The 21,353-nt window shown below is 52.4% G+C and overlaps 1 protein-coding gene across 1 annotated transcript in view; it reads right to left on the bottom strand.

Annotated features, from left to right (window-relative positions):
• The window catches only part of LOC147097851 (calcium-activated potassium channel subunit alpha-1-like), a 154,474-nt gene that overhangs the window by 52,215 nt on the left and 80,906 nt on the right, over window positions 1-21,353 (bottom strand). Inside the window, exon 20 of the mRNA XM_085970789.1 lies at window positions 15,157-15,235. Within this exon, the coding sequence (XP_085826915.1) occupies window positions 15,157-15,235 (79 nt within the window). The remainder of the gene's footprint in view (window positions 1-15,156; window positions 15,236-21,353) is intronic.

Raw genomic sequence — 21,353 nt, 5'->3', positions numbered from 1 at the left:
TGATAGGGCATCTGGGGGCTCATTGAGTTTCCCGGGCCGGTACAAGATATCGTAATTGTAGGTGGAGAGTTCGATTCTCCACCTCAAGATCTTGTCGTTCTTGATTTTGCCCCTCTGCTTATTATTAAACATAAAAGCTACTGAACGCTGGTCAGTGAGCAGGGTAAATCGTTTTCCGGCCAGGTAATGCCTCCAATGTCGCACAGTTTCCACAATGGCCTGGGCCTCCTTTTCGACAGAGGAGTGTCGAATCTCAGGGCCCTGGAGGGTCCTTGAGAAAAAGGCCACGGGTCTCCCCGTCTGGTTAAGGGTTGCAGCTAGGGTAAAGTCGGATGCGTCGCTCTCCACTTGGAAAGGGATGGACTCATCCACTGCGTGCATTGTGGCCTTCGCAATATCTCCTTTTATGAGAGTGAAGGCTGCACAGGCCTCTGCTGTCAGGGGGAAGGAGGTGGACTTGATGAGGGGTCTGGCTTTGTCCGCATAGTTGGGCACCCACTGAGCATAGTACGAGAAAAACCCTAGGCATCTCTTCAGTGCTTTTTGGCAGTGGGGGAGGGGGAGCTCCATAAGGGGGCGCATCCTGTCGAGGTCGGGGCCGATGACTCCGTTCTCCACTACACAGCCAAGAATGGCAAGGCGCTTGGTACGAAACATACATTTGTCCTTGTTGTATGTTAGGTTCAGCCGCTGGGCCGTACGGAGGAATTTCTCTAGATTAACATCATGGTCCTGCTGGTCGCGGCCGCAGATGGTGACGTTGTCTAGATAGGGGAAAGTGGCCTGGAGCGCGTTCTGGTCGACCATCCGGTCCATCTCCCGTTGGAAGACTGAAACCCCGTTGGTGACGCCGAAGGGAACTCTGAGGACGTGGTAGAGACAGCCGTCAGCTTCAAAAACTGTGTACTGGCGGTCCTCAGCCCTGATGGGGAGCTGGTGGTATGCCGACTTCAGATCAATCATCGAGAACACCCGGTATTGTGCTATCTGATTGACCATGTCAGATATGCGGGGGAGTGGGTATGCATCTAGCTGGGTGTAGCGATTGATCGTCTGGCTGTAGTCAATAACTAGGCGCTGTTTTTCGCCAGTCTTCACTACCACCACTTGTGCTCGCCATGGGCTGGTGCTACTTTCAATAATCCCTTCCTTCAGGAGTCTTGCTACCTCGGATTTAATGAAGCTCCTATCCCCGGCACTGTAACGCCTGCTTTTGGTAGCGATGGGCTTACAGTCGCGGGTGAGGTTAGCGAACAAGGAGGGGGGCGGGACTTTAAGGGTGGAGAGGCTGCAAATGATGCGCGGCGGGCGATTTAAAAGCTGCTGGCTGCAGACTGTGAGTGGGGGGAGGGGTCCGTCGTACGCTAATGTGACACTCTTAAGGTTGCACTGGAAATCCAACCCCAGTAGAACGGCAGCGCAAAGATGGGGCAGGACCAGGAGTTTAAAATTTTTGTATTCTGTGCCCCTTACTGAAAGGGTCACTACACAGTAGCCACCGACGTCCGCTGACTGGGCTTTGGAAGCCAAAGAGATCCGATGTCGCGTCGGCAGGACCGGGAGAGAGTAACTGCGCACCGTGTCGGGGTGGATAAAGCTTTCCGTGCTCCCGCTGTCAAAAAGGCAGGTAGTGGCGCGGCCGTTTACCTTAATGTCCATCATGGACCTGGACAGTTGATGAGGGAGAGATTGGTCCAGCGTCACGGAGGCCAGCGTATGGTCGAGCGAGTCGATGTGGTCGTCAGATGAGGCGGTGGTTGAGTCCGGGTCCCCCGTGGTTGAAGTTGGAGACGTCCGAGATGGCGGACAAAATGGCGGCGCCCATGGTCCCGATCCCCACGCGGCTGGGGGAGCCCAAGATGGCGGACAAGATGGCTGCCCCCACGGTTCGCACGCGGCGCTGCTGGCGTTAGCGGTTTTACCTTTGCAGGCGCTGACATAGTGTCCTTTTTTCCCGCAGCCGGAGCAGGTAGCGTTTCTCGCCAGGCAGCGTGCTCTGGGGTGTTTTGCCTGGCCACAAAAATAACATTTCTGTGCCTTGGACATCGCAGCAGCAGTTGAAGGTGGCGGTCCCATGACCCAAGGTTGTGGCGTCCACGTTGCGGAGCGGTTAGGGGAGAAGGCGTCCATATTCCTGTGGGCCGCGTCGAGCGAGAGCGCGAGGGACACTGCCTTTCTCAGGTCCATTTCTCCCTTTTCCAACAGTCTCTGCCGGGAGTAGTCGGGCCTTAGACCCGCAACGAAAGCATCTCGGATCAGTCCCCCCGTGTGTGCTGCGGCTGATGCTTCTTTGCAATCGCAGTCTCGGCCGAGTATCCGTAGTGCCCGTAGGAAGGCCTCCACCGATTCCCCGGGCTGCTGTCTGTGGGATCTTAAGAGGTGCCTGGCATAGACCGTATTTACCGGGCGTGCGTATTGCCCTTTTAGCAGACTGATAGCCGCCGCGTAGGTCGTCGCGTCCTGGATTATTGTATAAACTTGGTGGCTCACCTTTGAGGCCAGGATTTCCAACTTGTTTTCGTCCAGGGTCACAGTTGAGGCTTGCAGGTAGGCCTCGAAGCAACGCAGCCAATGCGCGAATTTGGTAGCCGAACCTGCTTCTTGGGGGTCTAGGTCCAGGCATGTTGGTCTGAGGGCTCGCAGCAGCTCCTGTTGCTCCGCGTTTGGTGCAGCAGCCTGCTGTTCAGCGTTTGGTGCAGCAGCCTGCTGTTCAGCAAATGTCGACATTTTGTTTTTGCTAATAAAATTGATGCGCTATCAATTACTCATAAAAGACTGAGAGTTAAGAGAGTAACTAAAGGCTTTTATTAGCAAAGAACAGAGCATGCCTCTCGTGGTTGACTGGGTTCCAAGAAGGCAGGGGGCTGCAGGTCAATCACCTTTATACCTGGGCCTGTGTGGGTGGAGCCAGCCGAGACATGTTGAGGCATGCATAGGTACAACAGTGTGTAACAACAACAACAACAACAACAACAGTGGTTTACCACAGGATGGGCTTTGATGGGTGAGTTGGGACTAGAGGGATGGTCTTCGATGGGAGAGTTAGGGGACGAGATGGATGGGCTTCGATGGGAGAGTTAGGGGACTAGAGGGATGGGCTTCGATGGGTGAGTTAGGGGACCAGAGGGATGGGCTTCGATGGGAGAGTTAGGGGACTAGAGGGATGGGGTTCGATGGGAGAGTTAGGGGACGAGAGGGATGGGCTTCGATGGGAGAGTTAGGGGACTAGAGGGATGGGCTTCGATGGGAGAGTTAAGGGACCAGAGGGATGGGCTTCGATGGGTGAGTTAGGGGCCTAGAGGGATGGGCTTCGATGGGAGAGTTAGGGGACTAGAGGTGTAATGAAATCTGTTTGTTCTTGCCTGTATTCGTTTTGCACTCATGTATATTACCCTCCCCCACACGGTGTATAGTTTCACTTCCTCTTTCCTGACTAACCTGTATGACTCATTCCTGTGAGCCAGTCAGTGTGTTGAGATGTTAGCTCTGATCTTAGTGATTAAAAGCCAACTTGTTTAAGCCTATAACTTCTAGTTTTGTGGTTATTGAAGGCGCATCAATTTTAATCACTAAAGAATACTAGGATGGATCGACTCCTAAAACCAGAGCGTCTGGACTTGGATCCACATTCTGCTGAAGCATCAAATCAATTTGGACACTGGCTCAAATGCTTCGAACTCTTCGCAAGGGCCTCATCCGCTAGCGAGGTAGATAAACTGAGTCTACTGACTACTCGCATTAATCATCGGATTTATTCGTTCATCCGGGATGCCACCTCTTACACGGAGGCCATCACTATCCTGAAGGCCCAATACCAGAGGCCAGTAAACGAAGTGTACGCCAGACATCTGCTGGCTACACGCAGGCAGCGACCTGAGGAATCAATGGACGATTTCTTACAGGGCCTAAAGGACTTGGTCCGGGACTGTAACTGCAAGGCCGTGACGGCCAACGTGTACTCTGACGACTTGGTCCGCGATTCCTTCATCACGGGCCTCAAATCGAATTATATCCGGCAGAGACTGCTGGAGGAGGAGGTCCTGGACTTAAAAAAGGCAGTGGCCACTGCGCGATCGCTGGACGTGGCCCAGAAACACTCTGACTCTTATTCTTCCGGCCATGCGGCCCTCGCCGCCTCGTGCGCGCCGAGCGGGCCGCCATCTTGGAATCAGCCATCTTCCCCATCCAGGTCTCAGACCAGCTCTACACCGCCGGAGTCCCCACACAGAAGTTCACCCAGGAGTCCTACTACAGCAGCAATGTCTCGAGGCCCGAAATGCTACTTCTGCGGCCAGGCCAAGCACCCCAGACAACGCTGCCCAGCGAAGGACGCTACATGCTTCAAATGTAAGAAAAAGGGGCATTTTAGCAAAGTCTGCAGGGGGAATCCGATTTCCAACTCCGTCACCGCCTCGTGCGTGCCGTGCGGGCCGCCATCTTGGGATCCACCATCTTTACCCGACTCAACGGCCGCCCAGGGCCCAACAGTGGCTTCGATCACGGTGGATCAATCCAGGCCACACCCGTTGACAAAATCCATGATGGACATATAGGTAAACGGGAATTTAACGAAATGTTTAATTGACTGTGGGAGTACCGAGAGTTTTATCCACCCTAGCCTGGTACGGCAGCACTCATTAACGGTAACCCCTACACGGAGCAGAATTGCTATGGCTGCTAAGCCCCACACTTCGGACATTTTGGGCTACTGTGTGGTAACACTGACTGTAAAAGGCACGGACTACAAGGATTTTAAACTCCTCGTGATGCCAGAACTCTGTGTTAATGTAATCTTGGGCCTGGACTTCCAGTGCCACCACGAAAGTGTCACGCTAGCATATGGCGGGTCCCAGCCGCCACTCACAGTCTGTGGCCTATCAACCTTAAAAATCAGCCCGCCCTCTTTATTCGCTAATCTCGCTCCGAACTGTAGGCCCATAGCGACCAAAAGTAGACGGTACAGTCTGGAAGACAGACACTTTATCAAGGCGGAAGTGGACAGACTCCTGCGGGAAGGCATTATTGAATGCAGTACCAGCCCGTGGCGTGCCCAAGTAGTCATAGTTAAAAATAGCGAAAAGAAACGGATGGTAATTGACTACAGCCAGACTGTTAATATTTATACCCAGCTGGACGCCTACCCTTTACCCCGCATATCAGAAATGGTCAACCAGATCGCGCAATACCGAGTCTTCTCGACTATCGACCTCAAATCCGCGTATCACCAGCTCCCCATTAGAACGGAGGACCGCCCATACACCGCCTTTGAGGCGAACGGACGCCTCTACCATTTTCTCAGAGTGCCCTTCAGGGTAACAAATGGGGTCTCGGTCTTCCAACGTGAGATGGACCGCATGGTTGACGAGAATAAACTACAAGCTACCTACCCCTATCTGGACAATGTCACTATCTGCAGGCACAACCAGCAAGACCACGATCTAAATCTTGCGAGATTTTTAAAAACTGCCCTAAAGCTGAATCTAACCTACAACGAAGACAAATGTGTCTTCAACACAACCCGTCTCTGTATCCTCGGCTGTGTGGTGGAAGATGGGGTAATTGGACCGGACCCTGACCGATTATGCCCCCTAAAGGAACTGCCCCTGCCACACAATCCCAAAGCTTTAAAAAGGTGCCTGGGATTTTTTTCGTATTATGCCCAATGGGTGCCCAATTACTCTGATAAGGCCCGACCCCCTCATTAAATCAACGTCCTTCCCACTATCAGCTGAAGCTCGGGAGGCTTTCACCAGTATCAAACAGGACATTGAAAGGGCTGCACTGTGTGCAGTGGACGAAAGCATTCCCTTTCAAGTCGAAAGCGATGCGTCAGACTTTGCTTTAGCTGCGACCCTCAATCAGGCTGGGAGACCTGTGGCCTTCTTCTCCCGAACCCTTCAGGGACCTGAAATCAGGCACTCTTCTGTCGAGAAGGAGGCACAGGCTATAGTGGAGGCAGTGCGGCACTGGAGACACTACCTAGCCGGCAAACGTTTCACCCTGCTCACCGACCAGCGGTCGGTGGCTTTCATGTTTAATAACAAACAAAGGGGGAAAATCAAGAATGACAAAATACTCAGGTGGAGGATCGAACTATCCACGTTCGACTATGATATTATGTACAGGCCGGGAGCCCTTAATGAACCCCCAGACGCCCTATCGCGGGGAATGTGTGCCAGCATTCATACGGACAAATTACAGGGTCTCCACAACGACCTCTGTCACCCAGGGGTCACCCGACTATACCATTTTATAAAGTCCCGCAATCTGCCCCACTCCATCGAGGAGGTCAGGGCAATGACCAGAGCCTGCCGCATCTGTGCGGAATGCAAGCCTCGTTTCTACAGGCCTGACCGTGCACACCTTATCAAAGCCACACGGCCATTCGAGCGCCTAAGTCTGGACTTCAAGGGACCCCTTCCCTCTGCCGACCGTAACGTATACTTCCTCAATATCATCGATGAATATTCCCACTTCCCCTTCGCCATTCCCTGCCCAGACATGACCAGTGCCACGGTCATCAAGTGTCTCGGTAATCTATTCTGCATGTTTGGCATGCCGAACTACATACACAGCGATAGGGGAACATCATTTATGAGTGACGAACTGCGCCAGTTCTTGCTCTCAAAGGGGATAGCCACTAGCAGAAGCACTAGCTACAACCCCCGGGGTAATGGGCAAGTGGAAAGGGAGAATGCTACTGTTTGGAAGGCTGTCACGTTAGCCTTAAAGTCAAAAGGCCTTCCGACCTCCCGCTGGCAGGAAGTCCTCCCAGACGTGCTCCACTCCATAAGGTCTCTGTTATGTACAGCCACTAACGCTACCCCTCACGAAAAGATGTTCGTTTTCCCCCGGAAATCGACCTCGGGCATATCTCTACCCGCGTGGCTGACGTCCCCGGGGACAGTACTATTGCGGAAGCACGTGAGAGGCCATAAAACGGACCCCCTTGTGGAAAAGGTACAGCTCCTCCATGCAAACCCTCAGTACGCCTATATCGAATACTCTGACGGGCGAGAGGACACTGTTTCCATAAAAGACCTCGCTCCCTCGGGGAGCGGAGAGAACGATGAGAGACTACCCGAGGAAGACCTACACAAAGAGACAGGACGGCCAGAGGTATCAATACCCAACTTTAACCTGGAGGACACTGCAGATAACCTGGAAGACACTGCGGAGGCCCGGACAGCGGAGGAACCAGAATCCACTCCCCTAGAGGCACCCCAACCGGCTTTGCGCCGATCACTGAGAACCGCAAAACCTCCTGACAGACTCACTTATACCAACTTTTAAGAAACATCACCCCGATGGACTAAATCTAAAGAAGGGGTGAATGTAATGAAATCTGTTTGTTCTTGCCTGTATTCGTTCTTGCCTGTATTCGTTTTGCACTCATGTATATTACCCTCCCCCACACGGTGTATAGTTTCACTTCCTCTTTCCTGACTAACCTGTATGACTCATTCCTGCGACCAGTCAGTGTGTTGAGATGTTAGCTCTGATTTTAGTGATTAAAAGCCAACTTGTTTAAGCCTATAACTTCTAGTTTTGTGGTTATTGAAGGCGCATCAATGGCTTCGATGGGAGAGTTAGGGGACTAGAGGGATGGGCTTTGATGGGAGAGTTAGGGGACGAGAGGGATGGGCTTCGATGGGAGAGTTGGGGTACTGGAGGGATGGGCTTCGATGGGAGAGTTAGGGGACGAGAGGGATGGGCTTCGATGGGAGAGCTAGGGTACTGGAGGGATGGGCTTCGATGGGAGAGTTAGGGGACTGGAGGGATGGGCTTCGATGGGAGAGTTAGGGGACCAGAGGGATGGGCTTCGATGGGTGAGTTAGGGGACTAGACGGATGGGCTTTGATGGGAGAGTTAGGGGACCAGAGGGATGGGCTTCAATGGGTGAGTTAGGGGACTAGACGGATGGGCTTTGATGGGAGAGTTAGGGGACTAGAGGGATGGGCTTCGATGGGAGAGTTAGGGGACTAGAGGGATGGGCTTCGATGGGAGAGTTACGGGACTAGAGGGATGGGCTTCGATGGGAGAGTTAGGGGACGAGAGGGATGGGGTTCGATGGGAGAGTTGGGGTACTGGAGGGATGGGCTTCGATGGGAGAGTTAGGGGACGAGAGGGATGGGCTTCGATGGGAGAGTTAGGGTACTGGAGGGATGGGCTTCGATGGGAGAGTTAGGGGACTGGAGGGATGGGCTTCGATGGGAGAGTTAGGGGACCAGAGGGATGGGCTTCGATGGGTGAGTTAGGGGACTAGACGGATGGGCTTTGATGGGAGAGTTAGGGGACCAGAGGGATGGGCTTCAATGGGAGAGTTAGGGGACCAGAGGGATGGGCTTTGATGGGAGAGTTAGGGGACTAGAGGGATGGGCTTCGATGGGTGAGTTGGGGGACGAGAGGAATGGGCTTCGATGGGAGAGTTAGGGGACTAGAGGGATGGGCTTCGATGGGAGAGTTAGGGGACTAGAGGGATGGGCTTCGATGGGAGAGTTGGGGACCAGAGGGATGGGCTTCGATGGGAGAGTTAGGGGACCAGAGGGATGGGCTTCGATGGGAGAGTTAGGGGACCAGAGGGATGGGCTTCGATGGGTGGGTTGGGGGACCAGAGGGATGGGCTTCGATGGGTGAGTTAGGGGACCAGAGGGATGGGCTTCGATGGGTGAGTTAGGGGACCAGAGGGATGGGCTTCGATGGGAGAGTTAGGGGACCAGAGGGATGGGCTTCAATGGGAGAGTTAGGGGACCAGAGGGATGGTCTTTGATGGGAAAGTTAGGGGACTAGAGGGATAGGCTTCGATGGGAGAGTTAGGGGACTAGAGGGATGGGCTTCGATGGGAGAGTTAGGGGACTAGAGGGATGGGCTTCGATGGGAGAGTTAGGGGACGAGAGGGATGGGCTTCGATGGGAGAGTTAGGGGACTAGAGGGACAGGCTTCGATGGGAGAGTTGGGGACCAGAGGGATGGGCTTCGATGGGAGAGTTGGGGACTAGAGGGATTGGCTCCAGTTGAGCCTCCACTCCAAGCTGTGATTTTTTTGTTTCTCTCTGTTTCTGATAAGTTTTTTAAACCTCCGTGAACACGCTCCAAATAATCTATCTGTCATCGCTGGCAGGCGCCCGTTGTAAATTATATTAGTTCGGGATATTTCACATCAAACCCATTGCAAGCTTGTCATGAGAAATACTGTTTACAATGGATTGTGGCAGGATTGCTGTCTGCACTGGGAGCTGAGGACTAACAATCAGCTGCTTCGCTATGAAGTATTCCTGCTCTCAATGTCAGTATTTAGGCAAATTCTGGGCCTCACATCTCCTGGGGATGAATAAAGAGCGTTATAGGCATCACTTCTTATTTGAAAACATGGATAGCGACGCCAGGGAACTAACTAACAACACATTTTACAGGGCAATAAGCCGTGCCATCTGTGGCTCAGTGGGCAGCTCGCTCGCCTCTGAGTCAGAAGTCGTGGATCCCATTCCAGAGACATGATCGCAAAATCCAGGCTGAAACTCCAGAGCAGTACTGAGGGAGTGCCGCACTGTTGGAGGGCGATTATTGAGGGAGCGCCGCACTTTCGGAGGGGCAGTACTGAGGGAGCGCTGCACTGTCGGAGGGGCAGTACTGAGGGAGTGCCGCACTGTCGGAGGGGCAGTACTGAGGGAGCACCGCACTGTCAGAGGGGCAGTACTGAGAGAGCGCTGCACTGTCGGAGGGGCAGTACTGAGGGAGCACCGCACTGTCAGAGGGGCAGTACTGAGGCAGCGCTGCACTGTCGGAGGGGCAGTACTGAGTGAGTGCTGCACTGTCGGAGGGGCAGTACTGAGAGAGCGCTGCACTGTCGGAGGGGCAGTACTGAGGGAACGCCGCACTATAGGAGGGGCAGTACTGAGGGAGCGCTGCACTGTCGGAGGGGCAGTACTGAGAGAGCGCTGCACTGTCGGAGGGGCAGTACTGAGGGAACGCCGCACTATAGGAGGGGCAGTACTGAGGGAGCGCTGCACTGTCGGAGGAGCAGTACTGAGAGAGCGCTGCACTGTCGGAGGGGCAGTACTGAGGGAACGCCGCACTATAGGAGGGGCAGTACTGAGGGAGCGCCGCACTGTCGGAGAGGCAGTACTGAAGCAGCGCTGCACTGTCGGAGGGGCAGTACTGAGGGAGCGCTGCACTGTCGGAGGGGCAGTACTGAGGGAGTGCTGCACTGTCGGAAGGGCAGTACTGAGGGAGTGCTGCACTGTCGGAAGGGCAGTACTGAGGGAGCACCGCACTGTAGGAGGGGCAGTACTGAGGGAACGCCGCACTATAGGAGGGGCAGTACTGAGGGAGCGCTGCACTGTCGGAACGGCAGTACTGAGGGAGCGCCGCACTGTCGGAGAGGCAGTACTGAGACAGCGCTGCACTGTCGGAGGGGCAGTACTGAGGGAGCGCTGCAGTGTCGGAGAGGCAGTACTGAGGCAGCGCTGCACTGTCGGAGGGGCAGTACTGAGGGAGCGCCGCACTGTCGGAGGGGCAGTACTGAGGGAGCGCTGCACTGTCGGAGGGGCAGTACTGAGGGAGCACTGCACTGTAGGAGGGGAGTACTGAGGGAGCATTGCACTGTCGCTCCGGCCTAGCTCCGATGGATGAACCACATCATCCGCATGTCCGATACGAGACTCCCAAAACAAGCGCTCTACTCGGAGCTCCGATATGGCAAGAGAGCCCCAGGTGGGCAGAGGAAACGCTTCAAGGACACCCTCAAAGCCTCCTTGAAAAAGTGCAACATCCCCACCAACACCTGGGAACCCCTGCCTTCCTGACATCGCTCGCTGCACGGGGTGGGGCCCAGACAGGCTGAAGCACCCCAGGAACAAGAGGCATCTCGAGCTAGGGGAACGGCTGGGGACTTTAGGGAGGTGCAAGTGCTGAAGGGCAACTAGAGCTGGAACAGATGCAAGATGTATCCCAGGCTACTATGTGAGGCAAAGGAGGAGATTGCAGGGGCTCTGACACAAATTTTCAGAACCTCTCTGGCCACAGGGGATGTGCCAGAGGACTGGAGAACAGCTAACGTAGTACCATTATTCAAGAAGGGTAGTAGGGATAAACCAGGGAATTACAGGCCAGTGAGCCTAACATCAGTGGTAGGGAAATTATTGGAAGAAATTCTGAGGGACAGAATTGGTCTCCACTTGGAGAGGCAGGGATTAATTAGGGATAGCCAGCATGGCTTTGTCAAGGGAAGATCATATCTGACCAATTTGATTGAATTTTTCGAGGGGCTGACTAGGTGTGTGGATGATGGTAGTGCAGTGGATGTGGTTTACATGGATTGCAGTAAGGCTTTTGATAAAGTCCCGCATCGGAGACTGGTCAGGAAGGTAAGAGCCCATGGGATCCAGGGTGCCTTGGCACATTGGATCCAAAACTGGCTTAGTGGCAGAAGGCAGAGGGTGATGGTGGAAGGTTGTTTTTGTGACTGGAAGCCTGTGTCCAGTGGGGTACCGCAGGGATCGGTGCTGGGTCCCTTGCTGTTTGTGGTCTACATTAATGATTTGGATGTGAATGTAAAAGGTATGATCAGTAAGTTCGCAGATGACACGAAAATTGGTGGGGTGGTAAATAGCGAGGCGGGAAGCCTCAGGCTACAGGACAATATAGATGGGTTGGTCAGATGGGCGGAACAGTGGCAAATGGAATTTAACCCTGAAAAGTGTGAGGTGATGCATTTTGGACGGACTAACAAGGCAAGGGAATACATAATGAATGGTAAGACCCTAGGAAAGACAGAGGATCAGGGGGACCTTGGTGTGCATGTACATAGATCCCTGAAGGCAGCAGAACAGGTGGATAAGGTGGTTAAAAAGGCATATGGGATACTTGCCTTCATTAGCCGAGGCATAGAATATAAGAGCAGGGAGGTTATGATGGAGCTGTACAAAACGCTGGTAAGGCCACAGCTGGAGTATTGTGTGCAGTTCTGGTCGCCACACTATAGGAAGGATGTGATTGCTTTGGAGAGGGTGCAGAGGAGGTTCACCAGGATGTTACCTGGGCTGGAGCGCTTCAGCTATGAAGAGAGACTGGACAGGCTGGGGTTGTTTTCCTTGGAGCAGAGAAGGCTGAGGGGAGACCTGATTGAGGTATACAAAATTATGAGGGGCATAGATAGGGTGGATAGAAAGGAACTTTTCCCCTTAGTAGAGGGGTCAATAACCAGGGGGCATAGTTTCAAGGTAAGGGGCAGGAGGTTTAGAGGGGATTTGAGGAAAAACTTTTTCACCCAGAGGGTGGTTGGAATCTGGAACTCACCGCCTGAAAGGGTGGTAGAGGCAGGAACCCTCACAACATTCAAGAAGCATTTAGATGAGCACTTGAAACGCCATAGCATACAAGGCTACGGACCAAGTGCTGGAAAATGGGATTAGAATAGACAGGGCTTGATGGCTGGCACGGACACGATGGGCCGAAGGGCCTCTTTCTGTGCTGTTGGACTCTATGACTCCAGGCAGACAGGGCAGGTTGGGAGGCTGCAGATGTAGGGAGGAATTTCTTCACCCAGAGAGTGGCGAACCTGTGGAATTCTCTACCACAGAAGGCAGTAGAGGCCAATTCATTAAATATATTCAAGAAGGAGTTGGATATATTTCTTAAGGCTAAAGGGATCAAGGGATATGGGGAGAAGGCAGGGACCGGGTACTGAATTTGGATGATCAGCCATGATCTCATTGAATGGCGGTGCAGGCTCGAGGGGCTGAATGGCCTATTCCTGCTCCTATCTTCTATGTTTCTATGTTTCTATGAATGAGGCCATTGAAGGAGTTGCTAAGAAGGATTTTTGAATTCACAACCAATGTCCCAATGCTCCCCCTAATTTTTTTTGGGTGCGCGGCCCATTAAAAACTTTGTGCACGCGCGGGACCTCCAAACAGCCGCGCGGCTGTGCAGCTTCGCGGGAACGTTGGTCTCCACACACTGAGGTGCATCCTTCCCTGAACCCACAAACTGCGTTAGGAAATTCCGTTACCCTCGTTGTCTGAGAGCAAGGGGCAGAGTCTGGGAGGGGAGAATTTCCAGCAGTATTCCTTTGCAACTGGAAGAGAGGGCACCGCTTTCATCTCTCATCTCACAAGCGCCGCAGGGGACAGTAATATAATAAAAATATTACATCTGTCAACTCTGTCCATTCTAAATTCAGCTTAACATCGGTGTTAGGAAAAATAATGGAATCCCTACTATAGAAGAACATCTAGAAACCAAAAGCATAGTAATGAGTAGTCAGCATGGGAAAGTCTTGCTTGACCAACCTCAATGAATTTTTTGAAGAGGTAACAGAGAGAGTAGACAATGGTAATGCAGTAGATGTAAGTTATCTAGATTTTCAAAAGGCCTTCGATAAGGTACCCCATAATAGACTGATGAACAAGGTCAGAGAATGTAGAGTCGGGACAAGTAGCAGAATGGATTGCTGGTTGGCTTCAGGACAGAAAGCAGAGAGTAGGGGTAAAGGGTAGTTATTCACAGTGGCAGAAGGTGGGTAGTGGTGTTCCATAAGGATCAGTGCTGGGATCACTGTTGTTCACAATTTACATTAACGATTTAGATTAGGAATCAAAAACACAATTTCTAAATTTGCGGATGACACCAATTTGGGGGGGGGGATAGTCAATACTGAGGAGGACTGCAACAAATTACAGGAGGACATTAATAAACTTGCAGAATGGGCATATAATTGGCAAATGAAGTTCAACACAGATAAATGTGAGGTATTACATTTTGGTAGGAAGAATAGGGAGGTCACTTATCACTTGGAGGGAGCGAGTCTAGGTGGGGTAGAGGAACAAAGGGATCTCGGAGTACAGATACACAAATCACTAAAAGTTGCGACACAGGTTAACAAGGCCATAAAAAAAGCAAACCAAGCACTAGGGTTTATTTCTAGAGGGATAGAATTGAAAAGTGGGGAAGTTATGCTAAACCTGTGTCGAACCTTGGTTAGACCACACTTGGAGTACTGCGTACAGTTCTGGTCGCCATATTATAAAAAGAATATAGAGGCACTGGAGAGGGAGCAGAGAAGATTTACAAGGATGATACCAGAAATGCACGGGTATACATATCAGGAAAGGATGAACAGGCTGGGTCTCTTTTCTCTTGAAAAAAGAAGGCTGAGGGGTGACCTAATAGAGGTCTTTAAAATTATGAAAGGTTTTGATAGAGTGGATACAGAGAGAATGTTTCCACTTGTGGGGAAGAGCATAACGAGAGGCCATCAATATAAGACCGTCACCAAGAAATCCAATAGGGAATTCAGAAGAAACTTCTTTACCCAGAGAGTGGTGAGAATGTGGAACTCGCTACCACAGGGAGTGGTTGAGGCGAATAGTATCGATGCATTTAAGGGGAGGCTGGACAAGCATATGAGGGAGAAGGGAATAGAGGGTTACGCTGATAGATTTAGATGAGGAAAGACGGGAGGAGGCTCGAGTGGAGCATAAACGCCGGCATGGACTGGTTGGGCCGAATGGCCTGTTTCTGTGCCGTATATCCTATGTAATCCTATGTAAGTTGGTCCACATTTATAATGGGAACTGTCTATGTAAACGTCACACTGTAATTACACCCTCCCCCCAGTGGTGGTGCTGTAGTGCCTCAGCCTGTACTGCAGAGACAATCCTTTGCTCCGACCAACTCTGCTCCCCAAGTTGCTGCAAGTTTTACGCTTTGACTCTTGATAAAATCAAATCAAAGTATTTATGAAAATAAAGCACAGGATGTGTGAACCCATACTGATGGCTGAATATCGTCCTGTTTCAATTTAACCTCGCCTCACACGCCTATACCACTGGGCAGAGGTTCTTCGCGGGCAAGGTCATGGGAGGTAAACTTGCCAATAACTAAATGGTGGCGAGGGTATTCCCGTTTGAGTGTTGTGCGGACACTGTTTACGGTTTACTCTTGGTTGCTGTCGGGAAGCGTGACTTGGTGCCGGTAAAAATCGATCAATTGGCACCGATGCCTCGTTGTAATGGCTGCCCTTTATGGGGCGGGGGTAGGGGGGGCGCGACTGGATGAGTGAGCGTCAGAAGGACATTCGACCGGGGGGTGGAGGGGGAGGTGATGGCGTGCTCGTGGCGCAGCTTTAGATGGAGAGGACACGTGTCTGGCTTACCTCTCCCGCGATGAGATCGGCAGCACTCCAAACGACTGGGTTCGGTTCATGGGGTATGACATCCCCTCGGGGTTTGTTGCTAGAAAGGAGCAGAAACAGTGAACAGAATCCTGAAACCCATAGAACGACCGAGGTATCGGGAACAGAGCCAGCGTGTTTCCACTGTGTGGCACTCTCCCTTCACCTAGGGCGGGATTCTGCGCCTCTCCCGGTTTATCTCCGAGCTCCGTTCTTTCTAGTTTATACATGCAAATCCCGTGTTCCCATTGGCTAATCAGTTCCGAATCGGAACGAGGCTGGCTGGACGTCACCGGAAGGTGCTGTGACCCTTCATAAAGTCTCAAGTGCACTGACCGTTGCTAATGTAGGCAATGGCAGCAGCCACTTTGTGCATGGCAAGATCCCACAGGCAGCATCGAGGTGATCACCGGGTCAACCTTTCAGTTGATTGAAGGAGGAATGTTAGCCCAGGACACTGGGGAGAACTCGGGTAATGATACAGAGTAAAGCTCCCTCTACACTGTCCCACCAAACACGCCCAGGTCAGGTACAGCTCGGGTTAGATACAGAGTAAAGCTCCCTCTACACTGTCCCATCAAACACTCCCAGGGCAGGTACAGCTCGGGTTAGATACAGAGTAAAGCTCCCTCTACACTGTCCCACCAAACACGCCCAGGTCAGGTACAGCTCGGGTTAGATACAGAGTAAAGCTCCCTCTACACTGTCCCACCAAACACGCCCAGGTCAGGTACAGCTCGGGTTAGATACAGAGTAAAGCTCCCTCTACACTGTCCCATCAAACACTCCCAGGGCAGGTACAGCACAGGTTAGATACAGAGTAAAGCTCCCTCTACACTGTCCCATCAAACACTCCCAGGGCAGGTACAGCACGGGTTAGATACAGAGTAAAACTCCCTCTACACTATCCCATCAAACACTCTCAGGGCAGGTACAGCACGGGTTAGATACAGAGTAAAGCTCCCTCTACACTGTCCCATCAAACACTCCCAGGGCAGGTACTGCACGGGTTAGATACAGAGTAAAGCTCCCTCTACACTGTCCCATCACACACTCCCAGGGCAGGTACAGCACGGGTTAGATGCAGAGTAAAGCTCCCTCTACACTGTCCCATCAAACACTCCCAGGGCAGGTACAGCACGGGTTAGATACAGAGTAAAGCTCCCTCTACACTGTCTCATCAAACACTCCCAGGGCAGGTACTGCACGGGTTAGATACAGAGTAAAGCTCCCTCTACACTGTCCCATCAAACACTCCCAGGGCAGGTACAGCACGGGTTAGACACAGAGTAAAGCTCCCTCTACACTGTCGCATCAAACACTCCCAGGGCAGGTACAGCACGGGTTAGATACAGAGTAAAGCTCCCTCTACACTGTCCCATCACACACTCCCAGGGCAGGTACAGCACGGGTTAGACACAGAGTAAAGCTCCCTCTACACTGTCCCATCAAACACTCCCAGGGCAGGTACAGCACGGGTTAGACACAGAGTAAAGCTCCCTCTATACGTTTGTACAGCACCTGATACTGTGGCACTGTGTTAATTCCCATTCTCTGCACCAGTCTTTCTGCAGCCTCCCTGACTAGGATTTCAGGCTGGTGCCTGCCCACATTCTCTGCTCCGCCAATGGGACAGTTGGCCGGTGCATGGGGCAGGGTTGAGTCACTTTAGTCCCTGCCTTTTTTCCCCAGAGTTGGTGGTTGCTGGAATTAACCTTCGCCAACCCTGGGTTGGGGTAGCGGGGAAACATCGACAGGGTTCCTTCTCCTGATTGGTTCTCTAGTCAGTGCCGTTGGAACGTGCAAGGATGTTGGTTATGTGGGCGTGAAGCCTCCCATAGTTCAATATCATGCTGACATTGCCAGGTGTGTCAGTCTGCCTTAGGTACTGGGGAGTGCCTGGTACTTGGTACATCAGCAATAGAAAGAAAAAAAGAAAGACTTGCATTTCTATAGCGCCTTTCACAACCTCAGGACGTCCCAAAGCGCTTTACAGCCAAAGCGCTTTACAGCCAATGAAGTACTTTTTGAAGTGTAGTCACTGTTGTAATGTAGGAAACGCAACAGCCAATTTGCGCACAGCAAGCTCCCACAAACAGCAATGTGATAATGACCAGATAATCTGTTTTATTGATGTTGGTTGAGGGATAAATATTGGCCCCAGGACACCGGGGAGAACTCCCCTGCTCTTCTTCAAATAGTGGCCGTGGGACCTTTTACATCCACCTGAGAGGGCAGACGGGGCCTCAGTTTAACATCTCGTCTGAAAGACGGCACCTCCGACAGTGCAGCACTCCCTCTATTTGAAGTGTTTAAGATGATTTCAGGATTCGATAGGGTAGAGAGAGAGAAATTATTTCCTCTGGTGGGTGAGTCCAGAACAAGGGGGCGTGACCTTAAAATTCGAGCCAGGCCGTTCAGGGGTGATGTCAGGAAGCACTTCTTCACACAAAGGGTGAGGAAATCTGGAACACTCTCCCCTAAAAAGCTGTTGAGGCTGGGGGTCAATTAAAAAATTCAAAACTGAGATCGATAGATTTTTGTTGGGTAAGGGTATTAAGGGTTACGGAACCAAGACAGGTAAATTAAGTTAAGTTACAGATCAGCTATGCTCTAAGTGAATGGTGGGACAGGCTCAAGGGGCTGAATGGCCTCCTCCTGTTCCTATGATCCCTCAGTACTGCACTGGGAGTGTCGGCCTGGATTTTGTGCTCAAGTCTCTGGAGTGGGACTCGAACCCACAACCTTCTGACTCAGAGGCGACAGGGGGCAACTTCTCCTTCGGAGGGGAGAAAACTTGGGAGATGGAGGGTGGTGGGTGATTGGGGGAGTGGGGGGAAGCATGGTGTCAGCTAGCCAGCTAAGGCCTGAATGTTGGAAAGTAAGCAGGAGGGACCACGGGTGCAACGCACGCCAATCTCCACACATTTGAAACACCTCCATGTGACTGCCCTGTTTCCGGGACAGGTTGGCTAATGGGGCCAGTTGGACAAGGGGGCCAGAAATTACCAGCCCGCGAATCTCCCTCCCGAGGCCACGCTCACCACCATCAGCTACTCGATCTTCCAGGGAGTTGGCGAGAACAAGGCCTCAGGCTTTCCTAAATGCGGGGGCTATTGTGCACCGTTCTCTAGATACCCTCTCGCCGGCATCAATCTAACCGCAAAAGCATCGCACACACCGAGCATTTGAAGGGAGCCCTGGGAGCAGGTGTGATAATGTATGTCCCTCATCTGTTATTAATCGGCTGAGGAGTAGCTTGTACGCAGCTCTGACTAACACCTCATGGCCCCTTGAACATTCACATCAACTGTGGGCAGCACCAGAACAGACACACACACTGGTTCAGTGGGCAGCACTCTCGCCTCTGAGTCAGAAGGTCATGGGTTCAAGTCCCACTCCAGAGATTTGAGCACAAAAATCCAGACACTCCAGTTCAGTGCTGAGGGAGCGCCACACTGTCGGAGGGGCAGCACTGAGGGAGCGCCACACTGTTGGAGGGTCAGTACTGAGGGAGCGCCGCACTGTCGGAGGGGCAGCACTGAGGGAGCGCCGCACTGTCGGAGGGGCAGTACTGAGGGAGCGCCACACTGTTGGAGGGTCAGTACTGAGGGAGCGCCACACTGTCGGAGGGGCAGCACTGAGGGAGCGCTGCACTGTCGGAGGGTCAGTACTGAGGGAGCGCCGCACTGTCGGAGGGGCAGTACTGAGGGAGCGCCACACTGTCGGAGGGGCAGCACTGAGGGAGCGCCGCACTGTCGGAGGGGCAGCACTGAGGGAGCGCCGCACTGTCGGAGGGGCAGTACTAAGGGAGCGCCGCACTATCGGAGGGGCAGTACTGAGGGAGCGCTGCACTGTTGGAGGGGCAGTACTGAGGGAGCGCTGCACTGTCGGAGGGGCAGCACTGAGGGAGCGCCGCACTGTCGGAGGGGCAGTACTGAGGGAGCGCCGCACTGTCGGAGGGGCAGTACTGAGGGAGCACTGCACTGTCGGAGAGGCAGTACTGAGGGAGCGCCGCACTGTCGGAGGGGCAGTACTGAGGGAGCGCTGCACTGTCGGAGGGGCAGTACTGAGGGAGCGCCGCACTGTCGGAGGGGCAGTACTGAGGGAGCACTGCACTGTCGGAGAAGCAGTACTGAGGGAGCGCCGCACTGTCGGAGGGGCCGTAGTGAGGGAGCGCTGCACTGTCGGAGGGGCAGTACTGAGGGAGTGCCGCACTGTCGGAGGGGCAGTACTGAGGGAGCGCTGCACTGTCGGAGGGACAGTACTGAGGGAGCACTGCACTGTCAGAGGGGCAGTACTGAGGGAGCGCTGCACTGTCGGAGGGTCAGTACTGAGGGAGCACCGCACTGTCGGAGGGGCAGTACTGAGGGAGCGCTGCACTGTCGGAGGGGCAGTACTGAGGGAGGGCTGCACTGTCGGAGGGGCAGTACTGAGGGAGAGCTGCACTGTCGGAGGGGCCATCTGTCGGATGAGAGATAAAACTGAGGCCCTGTCTGCCCTCTCAGGTGGATGTAAAAGTTCCCACGGCCACTATTCCGAAGAAGAGCGGGGGAGTTCTCCCCGGTGTCCTGGCCCAATGTTTATCCCTCAACCAACATCACTAAAACTGATTATCTGATGAGTATCCCATTGCTGTTTGTGGGAGCTTGCTGTGTGAAATTGGCTGCTGCATTTCCTACATTACAGCAGTGACTACACATCAAAAAGTACCTCATTGGCTGTGAAAATTCTTACAGGGCTTGACAGGGTAGATGTAGGGAGGATGTTTCCCCCTGGCTGGGGAGTCTAGAACCAGGGGTCACAGTCTCAGAATAAGGGGTCGCCCATTTAGGACTGAGATGAGGAGAAATTTCTTCACTCAGAGGGTGGTGAATCTTTGGAATTCTCTACCCCAGAGGGCTGTGGAGGCTCAGTCGTTGAGTATATTCAAGAAAGAGATCGATAGATTTTTGAATATTAAGAGATTCATAGAAACATAGAAGATAGGAGCAGGAGTAGGCCATTCGGCCCCTCAAGCCTGCTCTGCCATTTAATGAGATCATGGCTGTTCATCCAAATTCAGTACCCTGTCCCTGCCAACTCCCCATGTCCCTTGATCCCTTTAGCCTTAAGAAATATATCTAACTCCTTCTTGAATATATTTAATGAATTGCCCTCAATTGCCTTTTGTGGTAGAGAATTCCACAGGTTCACCACTCTCTGGGTGAAGAAATTCCTCCTCATCTCTGTCCTAAATGGTTTACCCCTTATCTTTAGACTGTGACCCCTGGTTCTGGACTCACCGGCCATCGGGAACATCCTTCCTGAATCTAGTCTGTCCAGTCCTGTTAGAATTTTAAAAGTTTCAATGAGATCCCCTCTCATTCTTCTAAACTCCAGCAAATATAAGCCTAATCGACCCAATCTCTCCTCATACGTCATTCCTGCCATCCCAAGTATCAGTCTGGTGAATCTTCACTGCACTCCCTCCATGGCAAGAACATCCTTCCTCAGATAAGGTGACCAAAACTGCACACAATACTCAAGGTGCGGTCTCACCAAGGCCCTGTACAACTGCAGCAAGACATCCTTGCTCCTGTACTCGAATCCTCTCGTTATGAAGGCCAACATACCATTTGCCTTCTTAACCGCCTGCTGCACCTGCATGCTTACCTTCAGCGACTGGTGCACAAGGACACCCAGGTCTCGTTGTACTTCCCCTTCTCCCAATCTATTGCCATTCAGATAATAATCTGCCTTCCTGTTTTTGCCACCAAAGTGGATAACCTCACATTTATCCACATTATACTGCATCTGCCATGCATCTGCCCAATCGCCCAACCTGTCCAAATCATCCTGGAGTTTCTCTGCATCCTCCTCACAGCACACATGCCCACCCAGCTTTGTGTCGTCTGCAAACTTGGAGATATTACATCTAGTTCCCTTGTCTAGATCATTAATATATATTGTGAATAGCTGGGGTCCTAGCATCGATCCCTGTGGTACCCCACTAGTCACTGCCTGCCATTTGGAAAAAGACCCGTTTATTCCAACTCTTTGCTTCCTGTCTACCAACCAGTTCTCTATTCAAGTCAGTACCTTACCCCCAATCCCATGTGCTTTAACTTTACACGCTAATCTCTTATGCGGGACCTTATCGAAATCAAGGGATATGGGGGTAGTGCAGGAAAGTGGAG

The sequence above is a fragment of the Somniosus microcephalus genome, chromosome 30 (assembly GCF_052327205.1).
Source record: "Somniosus microcephalus isolate GS21.2 chromosome 30, FLI_Smic_1.0, whole genome shotgun sequence".
Lineage (NCBI taxonomy): Eukaryota > Metazoa > Chordata > Chondrichthyes > Squaliformes > Somniosidae > Somniosus > Somniosus microcephalus.
The sequence above is the reverse complement of the archived record's forward strand: the minus strand, read 5'-3'. Positions and strand labels throughout refer to the sequence as shown.